Genomic DNA, 20,672 nt, shown 5'->3' on the forward strand with positions numbered 1-20,672 from the left:
GGAAGAAAGCCCTTCCGGGGAGGCAGGTTCAGTGATACAGCTCCAGATTCAGTGAAACAGCTCCGTTTATTCAGTGGGGGTCAGGGAAAATATAGTGTGGAGGCAGCAGCCAATGCTTCAGCTGATAGGTGCTCATAGTATGCTTTATTTACATGTGATAGCGGGGTCCTATCATCTGACTATAGGACAATGCCCAATTATCATATAGAAAAAAACTGGGGGCAGTTTTATTGCAGGTAACTATGCAGTCCTATCATCTGGCTATAGGACAATGCCCAATTATCACATAGAAAAAACCTGGGGGCAGTTTTATTGCAGGTAACTATGCCCAAGGTCATGTTCCAAATAAGGTCAGGCATCTGTGCTTGGGGGCACTTTCCAAGTAAGTCAGGCAGAGAGCAAGAGGCCTCCACTGAGAAAGGGAGTCCTTCCATATAGCGCCAAGCTCCTTAGAGCTATCCGGACATGGTGGACTGCAACCTTAGCAGCAGGGTCCCCCAACAAAACCCATGCTTCCAAAGAAATGCCGGACTAGAAATACGAAGTGCTGCCGAGTGACAAAGAGAAAACCACCGGACAGTAAAGTAAGTGCCACTGTTGCTTTGGAGGAACGCTTCAAAGATACCTGGAAACTGGGTGAAACTAAGTTTGGTTTTCCAGTTCTAAGGCTTTTTGCAAGATATCAATGAACTTACTTATCTACTTATTTGCAGGATTTTTATACTTGCACCAGATTGAAGCATTTAATGATACTGTCTTGACAACGTAAATATGTGGTTTTTAAAATTAACATATGGACTATGGTATGTAAGTTTATTTTGTTTAACACTATGCCTTTTTAGGAATGTCAGTGAACTACTACCAACACTGGGATCTTTAATGAAAGTTACATTTAGGTATTTGTTGTATGTCTATGAGGATGCTTGTGTACAATGGCATGTGTGGAGGTCAGGGGACAACTTGCAGGAGATGGTTCTCTCTCTCTTTCTACCAGGTAGTTCCTAGGGGGATGGAACTCAGGTCATCAGGCTTGGCAGCAAGTGCCTTCACCTACTCAGCCATTTTCCCAGTCCTGAGACCTTTTCTTACATATTCAACACAGGAAAAGGAATAACTTTTAAGAAATTTTAATTTAATCATACCTCGGGAGGTAATTCACGATTTAATAAAATTGTTACCATATAATCATTGTCTGTAACAAAATAATCAGGCACAAAATATCTGTTTTCCACATCTTTGAAAGGTACCCCATTTGCTTGAGTCTTAAACGTGAACATTTACATAATAGCACTGTTTTCTGCCGTAGGTTTTACACTGAATGTGTGATTGCTAATATCCCATCCCTTGGATTCCAACTCACATCTTCAAAACATGAGTATGTTTAAAGAAATCAATTGGAACTGCAGGGCACAAAATATCAAAAAACAATATAATATTATATATGCTTCTGGAAGAAAAAAATGAAAGCAACATGGAAATTAAATGCCATTGTTGAACTTGGTAAATTCTGTATTGGTTACACAAATGAATACAGTTATTTTACATTAGGAAAGTTAATGTGGTAGTTACATACAAGTTACCCAGGGAATGTAAGACCAAATTTTGGAACTCAAAGATCTGTTGAGATAAAATCTGCTTACCAGAAGTTTCTGGAACCTCACAAAGGAATTTTTAAGTGAGGAAAAGAAGCATTCTCAATTTCACTATAAGCATCTCGATCTTATTGTGGAGTATCTCACTGTCGAGCTCAAATAAATGAGTAGGTATTGAGACTGTAAGACCAGAGGTGATAGATGAATGAATACAAGGAACCTTTGCTTTTCAGACACCACAGGGCAGTTGTACATATGAACCCAAAGTGCCTGTGAGCCCACGCACAAGACCCGGATGTGGGAGGAGAGCTGGAAGCAGCAGCTCCTCTGAGGAGCTATTGGCAACTGACAGCTGCTGGGAGAGTGAGAGCCTGTTTTCTCTAAGAGTGTGATGCTGGGGAGGCTAACCACAGCCACATTTGAGGAACACAAGTTAGACTCAATAGCTTTTAAAAAATAATAGAGGACAGAAAGGGGGGCATAAGGCAAGGGTGGAGACGGGGAGGCAGGTCTGACTACAATCAAAATATACTGTATGAAATTCTCAACGATTCAATAAAAATATTGCTTTTAATGTGAGAGGGAGGGACATTTAGAACAGTGGCCTCTCATCTTGAAATTGGGTAGATCCCCCTCAAATTATTCTGTGTTGGCTTGGGGCTCTGGGAAGACTTCTAATCCGAAAATCAAGAAAACATCAGTAAGGTTGACTCACTATGTAGACAAGGCTGGCCTAGAACTCAGAGAGACCTGCCTGTCTCTGTCTCCTGAGTACTGGGATTAAAGGCATCCACCATGACGAGCTTGATGATTGTGGATATTTTCCCCCAAGAATATGTTCACGATTTTGTGTACAGTGTCAAAGGCTTTGTGAAATATATCACACAAGTAAAGAAACTTTCCTGTTAAAATTCTCATGTTTCCAGGTAAAGTCTAAGACAAGTAAACTGTGCCAACATCAGACGTCAAAGTTTTCAGACCCACAATAAATGCTTAATGAGTAAAAGCTGAGGCATCCATAAAGGAAGACAAACTTCTTTTGGTCGTAAAAAGGAGTAAAGATTTCCTAGGCCACATCTCCTACATAAGAGGCCTGCAAGATGCACTTGCTTTCCTTTCTTGGGGAGCACATTTTCTCTTAACATTAGGAAAAGTTATCTCAAGAGCTCTTCAAACACAGCCTGTCCAGAATAGGCTTATCTTCTCAAAAACCATTTGCTCTTACAAACTTTCTATGTCAGTAACACCAAGATTATCCAAAATTACCAAAGCCAAAATTTCCCATTTAACTTTATTTTTGTTTTCCTTCAATGGTAAGATCTGGAAATCAAAAGCAATGAAGTCTTCCTAAGTCTCAATGATGCAGCTGTTTGTATGACAGACACGAGATGCGAAGGTAGGAGAGGCCAGGGCTGAAGATCTCAAAGTCGGGTGTCTCTCCCATTGTGCTTCTGAAGTCACCACAGATATTTCAGGTCCTCGTGTACAACCAGTCCCTCACTGCGCGGACTGCTCTGGACTCTTCATTGACTAACACTTCATACAGTGATGTGCTGCTGAATGCTTTCCATAGTGCAATAAATTCATTATGTAATCCCCCTGCTAAGAATAGCTCTACTGGGGCCCTGGTATCCACAGAATGCCTGTGGACTTTTCTTTGGTAATCAGCCTGTGTAGCATCAACTTCCCCACATCCATCTACAGTCGTCCCCTTTGTATCCAGTCCCCAGTGGTGAATGTTCACAGCTCCCATCCAGAAGGATCTGAAACTAATTGGCCTTCTTCCTGACCTCCTCTCTCCTACACTGGTCTCTTCCTCCATTTCTATTCCTTATCAGCACTAGAGCTCAAGTTCTGCTTCTTTCTAGAAAATATTTCAAGGAATTATATCCCCCAGTGGTTTGCACTGAATATCACAGCATTTGTCTAAAACACTAATTGTAAACACTAAATGATAAACAAATTTATTTTTTTTTTTGTCTGTCCAAATTGACCATAAATTCTTTGAGGTCAGTAAGGAAACTTTGCACACTTCTTGCTTTTTTTCAGGCTTCCATCCATTTAGCTGTTTGAGTCTGTCTTTGTACACAGCATTACACCATGTATAAAGGGACCTACTGTACTCTGACATAGTAAGCAAGCCCTAAGCAAATATTTGTGAATAATAAATTTTACCTCTTTTGCTAGCAAGTAGCATATTTATTTAAGAGAAAAAAAAATGGTTTTTAAGTTCTCTTATTTTTAGCTCTTCTGTCCACAGGAATCCTATAATTTTCAAATAGTCCCTAAGCGTCAACTGTAGGGAGTTTCAAACAACTGGGTTTCAGGTAGTTTTTATTATATATTCATTTGCTCATATGCTTGAGAATTTAATGTCACTTTTGTAGTGCTGCTAAAAGAATGTTTTTGCCTTTTTAAAGCATACATTTTAGTTTGACATAACATGCTATAAATAAATCGGAGGGAGAACTGTTCAGTTATTTGACATCTATAACAACAGGGTTGGTTCTATAATGCCAGCTTTATAAATAGGCAGAGACTTCCAGATTTGGCTATGATGATTTAATTTCACAAAGTTCTGCTGAGAGTGTACGTCATTTAGCTAACAAATATGCCCATAAAATAAGCATTATAATATAATGCATATTCAAACAAGTAAATAAATGTCACTGTCACTGTTATCGTGAATGGCCACAGACAATAAGTGCTATAGCCCCAGATGTTTTACTTCACCTAGCCCTGAAGGGATGGATAGGCTGCTAGGTGATCACCATGGTTACTGAGCCACTCTTTACACAGAGATGGTACTGAGGGGAAAGGTACCATCTCTCATATAACTTCCATCCCTTCTAATCTACAGCAGGGTTGTTCATCATGCAGCTTTGGGTTTAAAGGGATTGCTCATTTTTGTTTAAAAAAGGAGCTGGGATTCTGGAAGCTGTGCTTCACTTCTCTGCCTCTCAGCCTGAATGTTGACATTCAGCAAACCTCTTGTGAGGAAGAGCGATCCTGAATGCCAGGTACCTCTTTGCTGCCCCCCTACCCCGCTTCTTGGGCTCTAGCTCTGTGACTCCCCTGCCTCCATAGCTTCCCAGTGCCTGCACACAGGTGTTTCACACCTCTTGTTTGTCTTGCATTACCCTCAGGAGGCTTGGTGTGAATCGAGAGCCAGAGGTAGGCACTCAGAAAAGATACCCATAGGAGAGGGGTTCTTTTTTGAAATCATGACACCCATGTGACTGACCATCCAACAGAGGGAGGATACTCACTTCTAGCTATGACTTAGTCAGAAAGTCACTACTTTACCCAATGAGGGAAGCCCCTCATATTGGCAAGCAGAGTCCGAGAAGCCCAAGAGAAGGAGGGACAGGCAAAGCCTAGCACCACAGGACAGCGAGAGCTGCCTTCCAACAGAAAAGAGACCCCAACAGCAAATACTTAAGTATTTTAGGAGAAAGCAATATCACATTAGTAGAAAGATACAATGCTCACAGGAAACCTTGAGTATATGAACAAATTAAGTCATGCCTCTGAATAACACAATAAAACAGTTTAGCATAGATCAAAAGCTGACTGGGATGCACAGAAGATTCAGAATGTAGTTGGTAAACAAAACCATCAAATCAACTAGCCACGATAATCTAAACTGCACAAGTATAGAAGCTAATGACCTAGCTCTGTATGGGGCTGTATTGGAAGAAGAATACCAAGTAAGTGTTCAAGGGCCTCAGCAGTAGCATACTGTTTTCACAAAAGTTGTTTCTATCAGGGTGGCTCCAAGTTCTCCAAGTACAGTAGACAGCTTTATTTACTTACCTACTTATTGACTGACTGATTGATTGAGACAGAGTCTTACTATGTAGACCTGGCTGGCCTAGGGACATACTATGTAGACCAGGCTGGTCTAGAACTTGTGGTAATCCTATCACTGCCTCCTTCAAGTGATAGAAATACAGGTGTATGCTACAACACCTGGTTTGCAGATAACACTCTGATGATCACTGGGCAACCTAGTTTTGCCAGGTTAATGCACCTCAGTAGGTTAATGGCCAGAGCAACTCACGTTCTTGAATGCTGCTTGTGTTACAAAACTAGAGAAAAATTAGAAGAGGATGTGTTGAAATCAAAAGAATTTTGTCCTTTTTTAACTTCTTTTATTTTTAAACTTTTATTTATTTTTAGTTTATGTATTTTGTCTACATCTATACAAGTGCACTCAAACCATACAATGCCCAGCGAGGCCAGAAGAAGGCATCAGATCTGCTGGAAATGCAGTTATGAAAAGCTGTTAGCGGTTGTGTGGGTCCTCCAGAGCAGCCAATTCTCTTAACTGATCTCTCCAGTCCCTATTTATCATCTCTCTCTCTCTCTCTCTCTCTCTCTCTCTCTCTCTCTCCCTCCCCCCATGCTTATGCATGCACATAGAGGCCAGAGGGGGATGCCAAGTGTCCTGCTCTATTTCTCTCATTTTTTTTCATGGAGACAAGGTTTCTCACCTAACTTGGGAGCTAGGCTGGTGGCCAGCCAGCCCCAGTGATCCTTCTGTCTTCACTGCCCACAGCACTAGCGTTACAGGTGCTCAGGACCAGGCAGTTTTTTAATGTGGAAATTTGAATTTGGTCTTGGTGATTGAGCCGCAAGTACTCTTATCCCCTGAGCTATCTTTTGTTCTAAAGTGATGGGATAATGGGTGATTCTCTTTCTTCCATGCTTTTCCAAAAATTCCCTAATGTTATTACAGCTTATTTACAATATATGTAAATACAATATATATGTAAGTGTATATATATACACATATATATGTCAAATGCAAATCACTCACAAAACTGACATCAATTTAAACACAGGGAACAACATAAATATTTGCTTTTCAACTGCAATTTCTTTAGAGTTAATTCCAATTTGTCAGCAATGTGTACAGAGCACCAGCCATATTGTCACATGGAGGCCTTAGAGCTTAGTCTTTCTGATTGTCAGTTGGTTTCTCCTTTCATCAACATGATGCTCTTATCCTCTAAAAAGCAAATGCACAGATATTTTTCACTCATATTTATGAAATGTCTTTTTTACCTGAAATTCTCATATTCCTCTGCTTGCCGTTCCCATGGGCAGCTCTGTATATTCGTGATGATCTGAAGGTATTCATCCTCTGAATATCTACAAGTTAAATGTCAGTGCAGTTAGAAAGGAAAGGTCTCACACAGAGTGTTCTGAGGTCGCTTCTGTAATCTCCTCAGTTTAGTTCTGAAATCAAGCAGAAATAATTCAATATCATACTCACTTCAAAACATCTAGGAACATACAGTTCAAGAATTTTTATCCTGGCTTAGGAACGTGTAAAATGCACATCTCATAGGCCAAGTTCAGTTTTATAAACTGCGAAAGTAGTGAAAGTGTTCTCTCTCTCTCTCTCTCACACACACACATACAAATATAACTGTTTCATATCAACTTTAATTCGATGACACATAAATACTCTCTAAATGTTTCTCATAAATATATAATTAAGCTTTTTTTCCAGATGCTAAGTTGATAGATTTACTGCAAATACTCATGTTAAATTTCATCTTTGTACAACACATTTAAAATCCAGTTCAGGCTACGGTAAGAAAGCTGTATAAAAGCACAGAAATCTACAGAAGCAGTGACACAGTGTGAGAGGCCTGGGACAAGGTCCTGGTCCCTTAGATCTCCTCCAGTTGAAATTACACCCATAAGCATTAATTCCTAAAGCTCAGAATACTGCTTCATCTTTCAGAATGTTCATTTGAAATGCAAATATCCCTTTGAATGAGAAAGAAACCTTAATTTTCCTTTCCATTCATCTTAGTCATTAGTTGCTAGCCATTAGAGATCAAGGCTGTGCAAAGATGAGACAGAGACCGTGCTGGTGGGGGTGCAGGGCAGGGATAGAACAGTGTCCCTTCCTATGAAAATTACCACCCAAGTGAACAAAATGAAGATTCTCCAAAGTCATCTCTAAAACGAAGTATTTCTGATAGACAGGGAATGTAGTCCGTTGTCCCTGAAATTTCCCTTCCTCTGAGTTTCTTTCCCTTCAATTATACTGCCAACAGGAATAAAGAAAATGCCCCCTACTGTCCCCCTTTCAGGGTGTTTCTTTTCCTTTACCTCCACATACACTTTCCCTTTCCCTGGCTCCTGGTGTTACATCAGAATTCGTATACTCACATATAAGGGCTCGGTGCTACAATCCACAAATGAGGGAGACCATGCTTCGCTTGCTTTTCTGCCTTGTGTCACTTCACTTAGTCAAACACTCTCTAGCCTGAGGAGGAAGTGGAAGTAATGGGCTGGGAGGAGAGGAGGGAGGGGCATGCGAGGAACCATAGTGTGGGAGAGGGAGGGAAGTCAGGAGAGGAAAGATGGCAGGGGTTCGGGTTTGGGAGGTATTGGGCAGAGGGTGGGGATAATGGGGCACGGTGACTAGGGAGGGAGGGAGGAGGGAAGCCAGATGGGAGAAAAAAGAGTGGAGATGAGTGGATCTCAGGGGGAAGGAAGCCTAGAGGGAAAAGTGATGCCCTAGAAACTCTATGAGAAATGCACGTAGGGTGTCTGAACATTAATGCATATGTAAACCTGGGTGCTGCTTGGCAGGGAACGCAGTGCCTGATAGAAGAGACCTCCCTTAGAGTGACAAGCATGCCATACAACACTCATCAAAGAAGCTTCTTTGTGCAACAGATGGAGGCTACTGCAGTTTCATACCTGGTCAGGCACAAAGAACGTATGCCTGGGAGACGCCTGGTACTAGGCGACACATCTGCAGCCGATTCTCTACAACCAAGGCTCATGGAACATAGCAGAATAAGGGGCAGAGAGATGGCTAATGCACCCCTCAACTCTCACCAGTGAGGCTTCCATGTACATCAGAATGTGATGCATACAGATGGCCACAATTGGCCAAGTTTGGGAGAATAAGAGACTGTAGAGTGTAGGATGGGACTTCTATATGGAACCTCACCCACCCACGGCTCAGGGACCATTGCAGAAGAGGAGGAGGAAAGATTGTAAGAGCCAGGGCTGGTTCATGAACACAGGGAGGTGGAGGCTTCCAGGCCACTGGAGGCTTGTTCATGTGAGTCTGTGGCAGCAGTAGCATTGAACTCAATACCCATGTCAGCTCAATTAAACACAGGCCCAAAGGGGAGGTGAGAAATAGGCGGTGGGACAGCACTAGACTGAGAGCTATTTGAGACTGATTGCTGCTGGGTGAGGGAGAATATGAGTTACATATGACCACTAGATGGGCTGACTAGACTCCAGGGGATGCATTTACACTGAAGGACATTTAGGTGCAAACACCTGAATGACTAGGATTCAGCATGTATGGCAGAGTGCATAGGGTTCAGTGGGGGGAAGAGGGAGAGGCATGGATGGGGGAGGGGGTCTGGATTTGAATGGGAAATGTATGAAATTTAAAAAGCTCAATTAAAAAATAGTGAAGAAAAAGAAAGAAAATGTTGTCCTCTTGGTTCCTACTGACTCTGCAGATGGAGCCTGGAAATCTCAAAAGGACACACTAAATACTTAGAGAGAAGCAAAGCATAAGAGCTAACCCCAGAAGGATTAGAAATAGTTTTGCCCGCCGCAGCTCCCCACCCTAACACACTTAGATCACTGCGGGGTCCTGGCACTTGTCTTAGCACACTCAATCTTGAGAGCTCTGTGCCCTGACCCCAAACTGTCCAGATGAGATAACACCTCCTGCCTGAAGTGCACAGTGCCTGCCTCTACCTGGAGGAAGACCCTTGGCAAGTCGCTTTGAAACTCAGACAGAGTTTACCGAAGAGCTTACCGAAGCTTTCCCAATCCTGGCTCCTCAAGCCAAGTGCAATGCCATAGCATCTCTGCTGTCTAGAGAAGTCTTATCAACTACGAGGCATGGCTGCAAATCTTTTCAGATGTGTAACCGGGCAATCAGAGTACTAAGCGTACCTTGAACTGAGGTAACGAAACAACTGTTCACTGAGCTCCAGAAAAGAGAAAGTGTAAGGGCGGGGAAGACAAACGCAGGCGATCAGCGGGGAAGACAAACACAGACACGATCAAATCAATGAGGGGCACGGCTGCATTTTAAGTCAGCATGAAACATAACTGGAAAAATAGGAGAAGGAAAGTCGTCATCTGACCATCAAAGCAAATGTGCCAGCATTGACATTTTATTGATAAGATGAAAAAGAAACTAATTTTATTTATTTACTTTTACTTTATGTTTGAATGTTTTGCCTGCTTGTATGTAAGTGTACCACATGCGTGCCTGGTGCCCACAGGGGATAAGTATGGGTGTTAGCTGCCATGTGGGTGCTGGGAACCAAACCTGGGGCCTCTGTAAGAGCAGCCAGTGCTCTTAACTGCAGAATAATCTCTCCAACCCTGAAATTAAATTGTTTATGATATACGGCTAATTTTAGTGAACTTGAAAAATTCACTATAAAAACTATTTAAATTAAAAAATACAATTAAAAATATTTAAAAAGTGAACAGGCTGGGATTGGTAGTGTAACTTTTAATTCCAGCATTCAAGAGGCTGAGATAGAAGGATCATGAGTTCAAGGGGAGCCAGGACTTATAGCAGGACTATGTTGTTTTCACTTGCTGACAAATAAATATACACTTAAAGGGGGGGGGGGGATGAACAATGAATCAGGTCTGAGACAACCTCAAATGACTTGATTTATTTATAATTATAGTCTTCATAAGAGAGAAGAAAAACATATTGAAGATATTATGATAGTATTTTCCTCATAATCTATTGAAATGAGATAAAGCACATTACAGGCCAAAAAAAAAAAAAAAAACCCAACAACTGGCTGACAGTATACTTCTGTCAGAAACAAAGCAAACCGGAAGGCAGTGGAGCAGTGACATTAAAACACAGCATGGATTAGGGAGAAGCTCATTCTAGAATTATGTACTCAGAAAGTCTTTCAAAAAATTAAAGTAAAATAAGAACTTTATCAGCCCTCTGGTACAAAATGCCAGAGCGTCTTCAGGTAGAACAGCAGTGAAGCCAAACTGGTGCCTGGATTGACCAAAAGTATTGACGTAATCTATAAATGAAATTCGTAAACATGTTTGAGAATCTTTTCCTTGCTTTTCTGTCTCTTTGAAAGCAAATGAGGGCTGGGGAGATGGCTCAGTGAGTCAGTGCCTCAAAAGTATGAGGACCTGAATTTGATCCCCAGAACTCAGGCAAAAATGCTAACCATGGTGGCACATGTGTTTGTAATCCCAGCACTGGGAAAGTAGAGAAAGGATGATCCCTGAGGCTTGCTGGCCAGCCAGTCTAGCCTCTTTGGTGGACTCCAAGTCCCTGAAAGACCCTATCTCAAAGAAGGTAGACAGCATTCCTGGGGATGTATCTACAATTGTCCTCTGGCCTGTGCAGCCTCCTAACACACACACACACACACACACACACATACACACACACACACACACACACACACACACACACACATACACACTATACACGAGATTTAAATGAGAAAAAAAACAAAGAAAAAATGTTGACAGTTTAAAGTGAATATAATAATAAATGGGGTGGTTATAGCACATGTAAAAATAACTGCATCACAATTATGAAACCAAACCTAGATGGCACGGATAGAGAGGAAGGGACAGGGATAAGAGATGAATAAATTATTTAAAAGTAGACAACGATAAGAAAAAGATATATACTCTATCTAAAATAGCCAGTAGAAAACAAAGTCATAAACATATAGTCATAAAGATACTCAAACCAAGAGGAAGCCGAGAAGAAGAAACAACAAGCAAATAGACAACACATAGCAAGAAGCAGAGTAAACCCAGCCAGATGAACCATGACATCAAAGGCAGAGAACGTCACAATTTCTAAAAAGCAACAAATTATAGGTTGTCTCCAAGGAAACAACCTCATATAAGTAAGGGTATAAAACAGTGGGAAAATCACCACAGTGGACCTAATTAAAATAAAGTTAGAGAGGCTAAATTTACAACATAGTCTGAACAAAATATATTACCATACAAAGCAGTATTAATGAGCACCATGGAAATGGGTTAAGATCAGAAATAAAGCTGATAAACCTCTTGTCACCCTGACCAACAAAGGGTGAGAGAATTTGTAAATCACCAGTGTAGAGAATGAAAGCCCACAGTGTTAGCTGTCCTAAAGACAGGGTAACAGATCAATAACTTCATGCCAAACTTGATGCCTTAAATGCAATGAATGTACTTCCTAAAAAAGCAAAAACTATCAAATCTCACTCAAGATCAAATGGCTACATGAGTAGCACCACAGCTATTTAAAAACTGTAATGAAAGTGCTTTTAATAAAGAAAACCTGGGCCCAAATGGTTTCACTGGAGATTTTTGTCAAGCATTTACGGACTATTAATACCAAGTCTAAACAAACTTCAAGAAAACTGACAGGTACGAACTTTACAACTTACTCTAAAAGGGCAGTGTTGCCCTAACATCAAAATCAGCAAAAGACATTAAAGAAACACTGTAGAAAAATATCCTTTACACACATACATGCATGAGTCCTCAAAAGTTCATTGAATTAAATCCAATTGTATGTAAACGGGGTTAGAGTCCATGAGCACGTGGACTGTGTATCAGGAATGGAAGACAGGGTATCAGAGTATCAGTCAACTCAACTCACCCATATTAACGTAACAACTAAGAAGAACCAAATCAAAAGTTCAACACATGAAAATCAAAACAGCATTTGGCCTAGTCCAACATTCAACCACGATAAAAATTTTCAACAAACTCAAAACGAAAGGAATGTTCACAGTTTAACAAAGGGCACCCACAAAAAACAAACAAATCCCACCATACAGCTAAGATCATACTTCGTGTCAAACATCCCCAAGATCCAGAGCATAGGAGGATACCCACTCTCACCAGCTCTGCTCTACACTGTACCAACCAGTACAATAACGCAAGAGAAAGAGATAAAGCCATGACACTGAAAAGGACAAAGCAAAACTGCCTCCATGCAGAGACAACCTGATCACCTGCAGCATCACAGACAAGCTACCCAAACCGATAGCGTAGCAAATCCGCAGGACAGAAGGTCAATGAACAGAATCAGTTATGTTGAAAGAAATAATTTGAACTAAAATGAATGTTTTACTACATAAAAGCCTGAGATAATTGGGCCTAGAATTAGCAGTATGCACAACAACATAAAACCCGTGACATATACAGGATTTAAAGTGACCAAAAGGGAACAAGGATTGTACATCGAAAAGCATAAGACATGGCTAAGAAACTAAAGAACTAAATAAATGAAGCCATATTCCATGTCCGTTGCTCAGAAGACTCTAGTCTGTCAAATTTCCCAAATTTATTTATAGATTTGGTGCAGTTTAAATCAAACTTCCAGCAGTCTAAAAACAGAAACTAAGAAGCTAATTCTAGCACTGAGGAGGTAAGAGGCAAATGGACCTCAAGTTTAAAGCCTGTCTGGGCTATTGTAGTAAGATCATGTTTCCAAAATTGAAAAAAAAAAGAAAGAAAAAGAAGGAGGAGATAAAATTCATATGGGAATTGAAAATCTTAGAGTAGCCAGCAGAGCAAGACACAAGCAAGCTGAGTTGCATAGACCGTCTGATATCCGGACTTACTGTATGAATCAGTAATCGGAGCAGTGACTTTCTGTTGAGACGGGAAAATCAACTGATTTAAAAAAATACAAAATCTAGCAGTAAAACTGTTCGATGAGGTATGTCAGAGGGAAAAGAATATCTCTTTAGTAGTCCTTGCTGGAATAACCGCACAGCTACATTAAACTCAAAACAACAAATCCTCAAGTCTCACCCATCCTTTGAAGAAATGTTAATTTGGAATAGATCACAAACCTAAATACAAGAGCTATCAATGGAAAACTTCTAGAAGGAAACGAGAGAAAATATTAGTGTTACTTTGTGTTTATGGGTGTGTATGTTTGTGTGTTTGTGTGTGCATGTGGTATACACATGTGTGTGCAGGTGCCTATACATTTAGAAGCAACTGGAACTCCCGTTGCTTTCTTGTGCAATGCAAAACATAAACTACCTTAGAAAGCCATTTCTCAATCCTTCAAAAGTTAAGCATATACATACCACAAAAATCCAGCTATTTCTCTCCTAGAGTATTTAATTCTCAAGAGAAATGAAGACATTTCCACACAAAGACCTTAACACTAGCAATGAAAACAACTTTATTTGTACCAGACAAAAACTGAATACAATCCAATGTCCATTAAGAGGTGAATGCATATAATTATAATAACATAATTATAATTATGTAATTGTGGTATCTGTATCACAGTGGAATATTAGTTTTTATTCAATGGTGGAATGAACTGTCATTATTGCAGAAATGTAGATCACCTTCAGAATAATCATGTTAAAGGAAAGAAGCCAGATTTAAAAAGAACACAAGTGTAGATTGCATCTGGAAAATGCAAACCACTTCAGAATGACAACATATACCAGGAGTTACCTGGAGGTCAGTCAGCACGGGGAGGTGGGGAGGCCATGTAAAAGAGCAGGGATTACAAGAATGCACCAGAAAATGTTTGCAAGTGATAGGTACGGTCATAGCCGTCACTGTAGTGATGGTGTGTTTATATGCCAAGCACTTTCAAAGTGCACCCTTAAATTGAGGTATTCTTAACATTCTTTACTCCTTTACAAACTCAAAAATGTTTATTATTGGTATAAAATTTTGTTTTGCTGTGATGATAGAGCTAAGACAACAAGCCTGTTCTATCAACCATTGTTAGGGGTCAAATTTCTAAATTTTGAAACTTTATTATGAACCTATAATAGTACTTAAAAGATACGATTTTTAAAGTTCTCTGGAAAACTAAGTTTTTAGTTGTGATGGGATGGCTGTTCAATTTTCAGGAACGATGTGAGCAGGTTGTTAAGTCATTGGTGGCTTGAAATTGGCCAGTGTGGGAGTATTTACACTTGAGGACCTGGCAAATGTGACAAGGCACGGCCGTCTTCTGTTCCCTGTGCCCAAGGCCACGCTGCTGCTGTACTTCTCCCCAGCTGTTCCATATTGACCTCACTCACAGCCGTTCACCCTTCCTGTAGTTTGAGTCTCGCCAAGCCCTGCCAAGGAAGCCATGTGGCCATACCTGACTCATCAAGCAAGACTGATTCAGAGTGGTCCAAAGACTAAGTTAAACAAGACCACCATAAATATCCAAATAGCCACCACTACTCTGGGAAGTTAAACTTGATTTTACGCCCACTAAATCTTCAGTAAATTCTCTTGAGTACATTTTTACTTGAAAAGCAAATTTTGTAGCATTTTAAAATTATTCTTGCCTGTGTATCTAGTTTAGTCTGGGACATTAAATTTGCCATTTATTGCTAGAATAAAGGTCCACTAAAAACAAACACACAGCATTCAGAACACTTTGTCTTCGTGATACACATCTCCCAAAACACTGGAGCTGTCTCCGACTTAACTGAATATTGAAAGATGCCAACCATACTGTATCTTATTTTGCTGATAAACTAGCTGCATGAAATGGTTTATGATTTTACACTCACTGATATTAAAATCAAGCGAATGCATTACGGCAAAGTCCTCTGTTATACAGAAAAGTATGCTTTGTCATTTTACCACTGGAAGACAGTAGTGCCTACTCCCTGAGACTGCTGTTTTCTAAGAATTTTTATGTCTAACCTAGAAATGCATCCCTCTCCTCTGGTATTATACAGGGGAAGACTAAAATGTTAGCTATGTGAAAAGGAATACTTACTGAAGAGCAAATCACCAAGTAGCTGCTTCAGAGAATTAAGACTGCCACAGAGCACCACAGTTGGAGGCGCGCTGGCAGAAGTCACTCAAGATGGAGAAGTCACATCTACACGAAGAGCTGGGGCCGATTTGTGGGATATGTGTCTCTCCAAAAGTTGCCTATTGAGGAAAATGCACTAACCACATCGTATTTGATGCACATTACATTTCCAGTGTGCTTTTGGTTTACAAAGTACAGCCCATCCTGAAGCCTTGGGAAGCAGCTCCAGTCCACATTACTGCCATTTTTATAAATGATAAAGCTAAAATGTCATGGAAGGTAAACAGCTCAGTACCGCACTGTAAGAGGATGAGCTGAGAATTAAGCTCATGTCTTTTGATTCATAGTCTGGCTCTCTTTCCAATAGATCATGCTGAATCTCATCTATTTTCATAATGATACTGAAAATTAATCCTATCAGCAACATTTTCTGGTCCCAAGATACACAATAAATCAAACTAAATAATGTAGTATATATTTCAATAGAATAAATATTGTCTACTCAAGTCATTAATAATACTCAAGACACAAATTATAAATAACATAATAAATGATTAAATAAATATCAGATTAAATGTTACAGTTTTTTCAAGAAATGTCTCTTTGAAGATGAAGATCCACCAGTTGTGACTAGTTTTAGGTTAATTAAGATAAAATTGGGCTTTTTAAATGCTCTAATTTATGAGTAATTAATTGAAGCATTAAAAACTTATTTGGTTCTTATTAGGTGCCTCAGAGTTATCGTGGGGATATTCATTCATTAGTCCCGTTCAGTGAGCTGTGACATTAATTTAGTTTCTTGTAATATCTCTTCATGTTGCAATTCAGCCTTCCCTGCCCATTGAAATGGATGGGACTAACCCAGCAATATCAATTCAAGTTTCTGTGAGATGCTGTGGGAATCAAAGTCTTTTGTAGCCACTACTAAGCCTCTTTAAGAACTTAGGTTGACATAAAAATAAACCTTGCATGGACTGGGGAGATAGCTTGTTCTGAAAATCACTTGCTGCCCAAGTATGAGGACCTATGTTTGATTCCCAGAGTTCAATAAAAGCTGGGCACGGCAGCACACATATGTAATTCCAGTGCTGGGGAGCTAGAGATGGGAGGACTCCTGGGACTTGCTGGCCAGCCAGTCTACCTGAATCACTGAGCTCCAGGTTCAGTGAAAGACTGTCTCCAAAAAAAAAAGGTGGAGAGTGATTGAGGAAGATACCTGATATCACTTTCTGGTCCCCGTATACATCAATGTCTGCAAATGAGTACTGAGTTGTAAGACTTGCAGCCCATGCACCTATTCATTTCCACTGGGAAATGTTTTTAAAGGAATGGGTGATTATGAACTAATTAAAGAGAAGTGTGTGGCCACAGAGTGATGGAACCATGTAAAAGCACTACCATTCAGTCCATAGTAGAAGACTTCTGTTTGCATTGGTTTTCAGCACTGTATGACATCGATTTCCAATTATGATGCTGTGGGTATTGTCAATTGGCAGGAGAAAAAGATATCTCAAACTTTTATTCTCTCCATAACTTTTAATGTCCCTCCAGCAAGTTAAATAAATATTACAGAGTACCTTCAGAGATGAACTCCTAAAAGTGCCAATGTACTCTTTCACAACCCGGTAAAGTCCCCAAGGTACTATACCACATTATTTGAAAATGTCTGATATTGATTTTTAAAGAAAGAATGCTTTTTCTGTCTTAGGAAATTAAATTTTTGGGATATCATTATTAACTATATAAGACACATGAAAGAAAATGCACCCAGGAGGAAATGGGCTGCTTCTTAAAGAGAAGGAAGTGCTATGGGAAAGGTTACACTGATCAGTGATGCACAGTAGGGCTAGCAAGGAGAGCTATTACCATCCCATGCCCATAGGTTCCTTAGAAAGAGCTATGGTGGCAGGCAAAAGGGGCCATCGGACAGGACTTGTGGTGTATGATGGATGATGCAGTCACCCTTCACCCCATCCCACAGAGAGATCTAGAGAAACGGAGTCTCACAAATTCATCTCCTCTCCTTGCCGTTGATTCCCTGGATCACCCTAACCAGGGGCCAAAGAGAAAGTGTCCAAACAATGCAGTCAAAGGAAGCTAGCCTCCAGAAGCAGCTTAAAAGGGAAAATGGCAGAATACCTCCAAGTGGACAGCCAAGAGCACATAAGAACAATAGAAATCTATTCTTTGTGGGCCAGGCATAGTAACACACGTCTTTAATCCCAGCACTTGGGAGGCAGAGGCAGGCGGATCTCCATGAGTTCAAGGCCAGTCTGGTCTATATAGCGAGTGAGTTCCAAAAAAGAAATCTATTCATGGTGGTATTTTGGGAGTGACTGAATTTTGCTTTAGTGGACTCATTTGATACAATGTAAAAATAAATCAGAACCTCACATAAACAGACAAAAATGTATTTTTTACTTTCTGGAAAGTTCCCTCACAAATGTTTACAAATGCAAATACATCACTGGCATATGAAGAATAAATAAACAATGTGCATACTGCTAAGATTTTTGTATTTCCTCTTAAAATAGGACCGCTATCAGATTTTGGAAGATGAAAAAAATGGTGACCTACTTTTCAAATGTATAGAAAGAAATTATCAGACATGTAAGTGGATATCCAGAGATGAAAGCACAAGCTAGTGACCTAAAAATGTCAAATTACAGAAATATCCTATATGCTGAAAACAGTCTAAGAGAACCAATAAATATAGTAGCATATGGTATTTCTCCATCCCTTGGGTAGCATCGTATAAGTAGGCTGAGTTACAACAGTTGAGGAGTCGACATGGTTGGGACGTCTGATAAGATTTCTAAGCCATGTGTGAGTTAACCCCCTGCCTTTCAGTTCTTCTGACTCTCCTTGGCAGAGATAACCCTTCTCTCCAGTCTCCTTTGCATCTGCTCTATATCTACTGCACACCTATAGCACTTATCCTTCTATTTTCAAATATTTATTGAATAAATACTTACAGGGCACTTGCTATGAGGCACTGAGTTAGCTGTCAATAATTCATCAAACTAGACATAGAAGATTCCATACTCTCATGTTTATATTGTAGTAGGTGACCAGCAGTAAATCTAGATAACACAAATTAATAGCATGACTTAGTTCTCCTATGTTCTGAGTAATAAGAAGGAAAATAAAGCAAGTCTCAAGGAAAGAAAGTATTTAGAACAAGGCAGTAATTTGTGTAGAGTGGAAAGGGAAGCCCTAATAAAAACATTTATCTATTTTTATTTTATGTGTATGAGTGTTTTGCCTGCATGTTTGTGAGTCCACATGTGCATACAATGCCCACAGAGGACAGAAGAGGGCATCAAATCCCCTTGAACTGGAGATACAGACGGCTGTTAACTGTCATGTGGGTGTTGGGAACTGAACCTGGGTCCCCTGAAAGAGCAGCCAGTGCTGTAAACCACTGAGACATTCCTCCAGCCCCTAGAAAGCCCTGTTTAAGAAGTGAGAATTGGAGCTATATTCTCCTGCTTTGGGGTTCACATCTACTCTGTCTAGCTAGTTAAACCCTCCCTGCACTGTCCCCACCCCACCTTGGCCCTAGGCCCCCCTCCTAATCCTGCTGCCTGAGACCTGCAGACTACCCTGGTAAGTCAGACCACGCCCACTGTGGCTTGATTCCCCTGCACCCTGATCGAGCTCTCTTTTCACTGTCCCCATTCTAGACTTGGGCCTAAGCCAGATCCTGATCTTTCAGTCTGAGACCTCTGGACTAGCCCCATAACCCAAACCCTACACACTGTGTCTTAATCCCCTTGCACCCAAACTAGCTACATTCTCCTGCTTCAGCATCCACACCTACTCTGCTTAGCAAGATAGACCCTCCTCAGGCTGTCCCCACCCACCTTGGCCCCAGATACCCCTCCTGATCCTGCTGCCTGAGACCTGAAGATTACTCTGGTCAGACCCTGCCTAATTCCCCTTCACCCTGACCAGCTACATTCTTGCTCTCCATTCTACCTTGAGCCTAGGCTCCATCCTGCTCCTGCTGCCTGAGACTTCTGAACTAGCCTTGGAAACCAGGCTCCACTCACTCTGTCCTGAAACCCCTGCGCCAAGACTACTTACATTCTCCTACTTCAGAGCCCACATCTACTCAGACCCTCCCCAATGCTGTACCCGCCCCACTGTCTCCACCCCCTATTGGTTCTAGGCCCCCTCCTGGTCTTTCTGCCTGAAACCTGACTAGCTTGCCAGAACCCAGCCACTGAATCCCCATAGTCTTAAATTGGGCTAGGCCTCTTGACCCAGCTGGACAGCTCTTCACTAATCAACTTGAAAGCATCTGGTCTTGCCAATAAAAAAATCAAAAGTGAGAGCCTAAAGCACAGACCAACTAACTATTCATATCCATCCAGAAAGCAAACAAGCTACATCAACATTATAAACAGAACTGAACTTCACCTAAATAAAAGCAGACTAGAAATTCATATCAGACACACAAGCAACAAAAGAAATTCATATGCCCAAACCACAATGCAAAACACATGAAAAACCAAGAGAATATGTCCCCACCAAAAACAACCAGTCCTACAGAAGTGTGCTCCAATGAGAACCACCCAGAGGAAACCCAGGATTCAGAATTTAAAAGAACAATCATAAGCGTGATCAAAGAATTCAATGACTTGAAAGAACACACAGACAACTCAAAGAACCCAAAGAGGATAAGAATAAACTGGACAGAAGCTCAAGAAAATGAGAATATACAACTGAATGAAACGACAAAAACAATTCAGGACTTGAAAAGTGAATTCACAAAAAAGAGAAATATTGAAGAAAACTCAAGCCAAAATGAAGATGGAATTGAAAAATTCCATGAGCCAATTTGAAACAACAGGAGAAAGCTTCACAAGAAGAATTAATGAATGGAAAACAGACTCTCTAAGAATGGACAACAAAGTTGAAGAATTGAGCTGCTCAAGCAAAGAATATGAAAAATAATTTAAAAAGCACTCAAGAATGGAATACGCAGGAAATATGAGATACCATGAAAAGACAAAATCTATGCATCAGAGGCATAGAAGATGGAGAAGAATCTCATGTCAATGGTATTGACCAGATCTTCAGCAGGATTATAGAAGGAAACTTCCCTAAGGACTCATCCTATTGTAGAGACACTTGTACAACCATGTTTGTTGCCGCTCTTTTCACAGTAGCTAAGAGATGGAAGCAACCTAAGTGTCCCTCAGCTGACAAGTGGTTAACAAAAATGTGGTATATTTACACAATGGAGTTCTATT

General features: G+C 40.5%; 1 protein-coding gene across 1 annotated transcript in view; it reads right to left on the minus strand.

The window, feature by feature from the left end:
* St8sia6 (ST8 alpha-N-acetyl-neuraminide alpha-2,8-sialyltransferase 6) overlaps positions 1-20,672 on the minus strand; it is a 149,284-nt gene that overhangs the window by 40,327 nt on the left and 88,285 nt on the right. The window contains exon 4 of the mRNA XM_008833896.1: positions 6,663-6,749. Coding sequence (XP_008832118.1) covers positions 6,663-6,749 — 87 coding nt within the window. The remainder of the gene's footprint in view (positions 1-6,662; positions 6,750-20,672) is intronic.

This window comes from Nannospalax galili, unplaced genomic scaffold, assembly GCF_000622305.1.
Source record: "Nannospalax galili isolate Female #2095 unplaced genomic scaffold, S.galili_v1.0 scaffold976, whole genome shotgun sequence".
Classification (NCBI taxonomy): Eukaryota; Metazoa; Chordata; class Mammalia; order Rodentia; family Spalacidae; genus Nannospalax; species Nannospalax galili.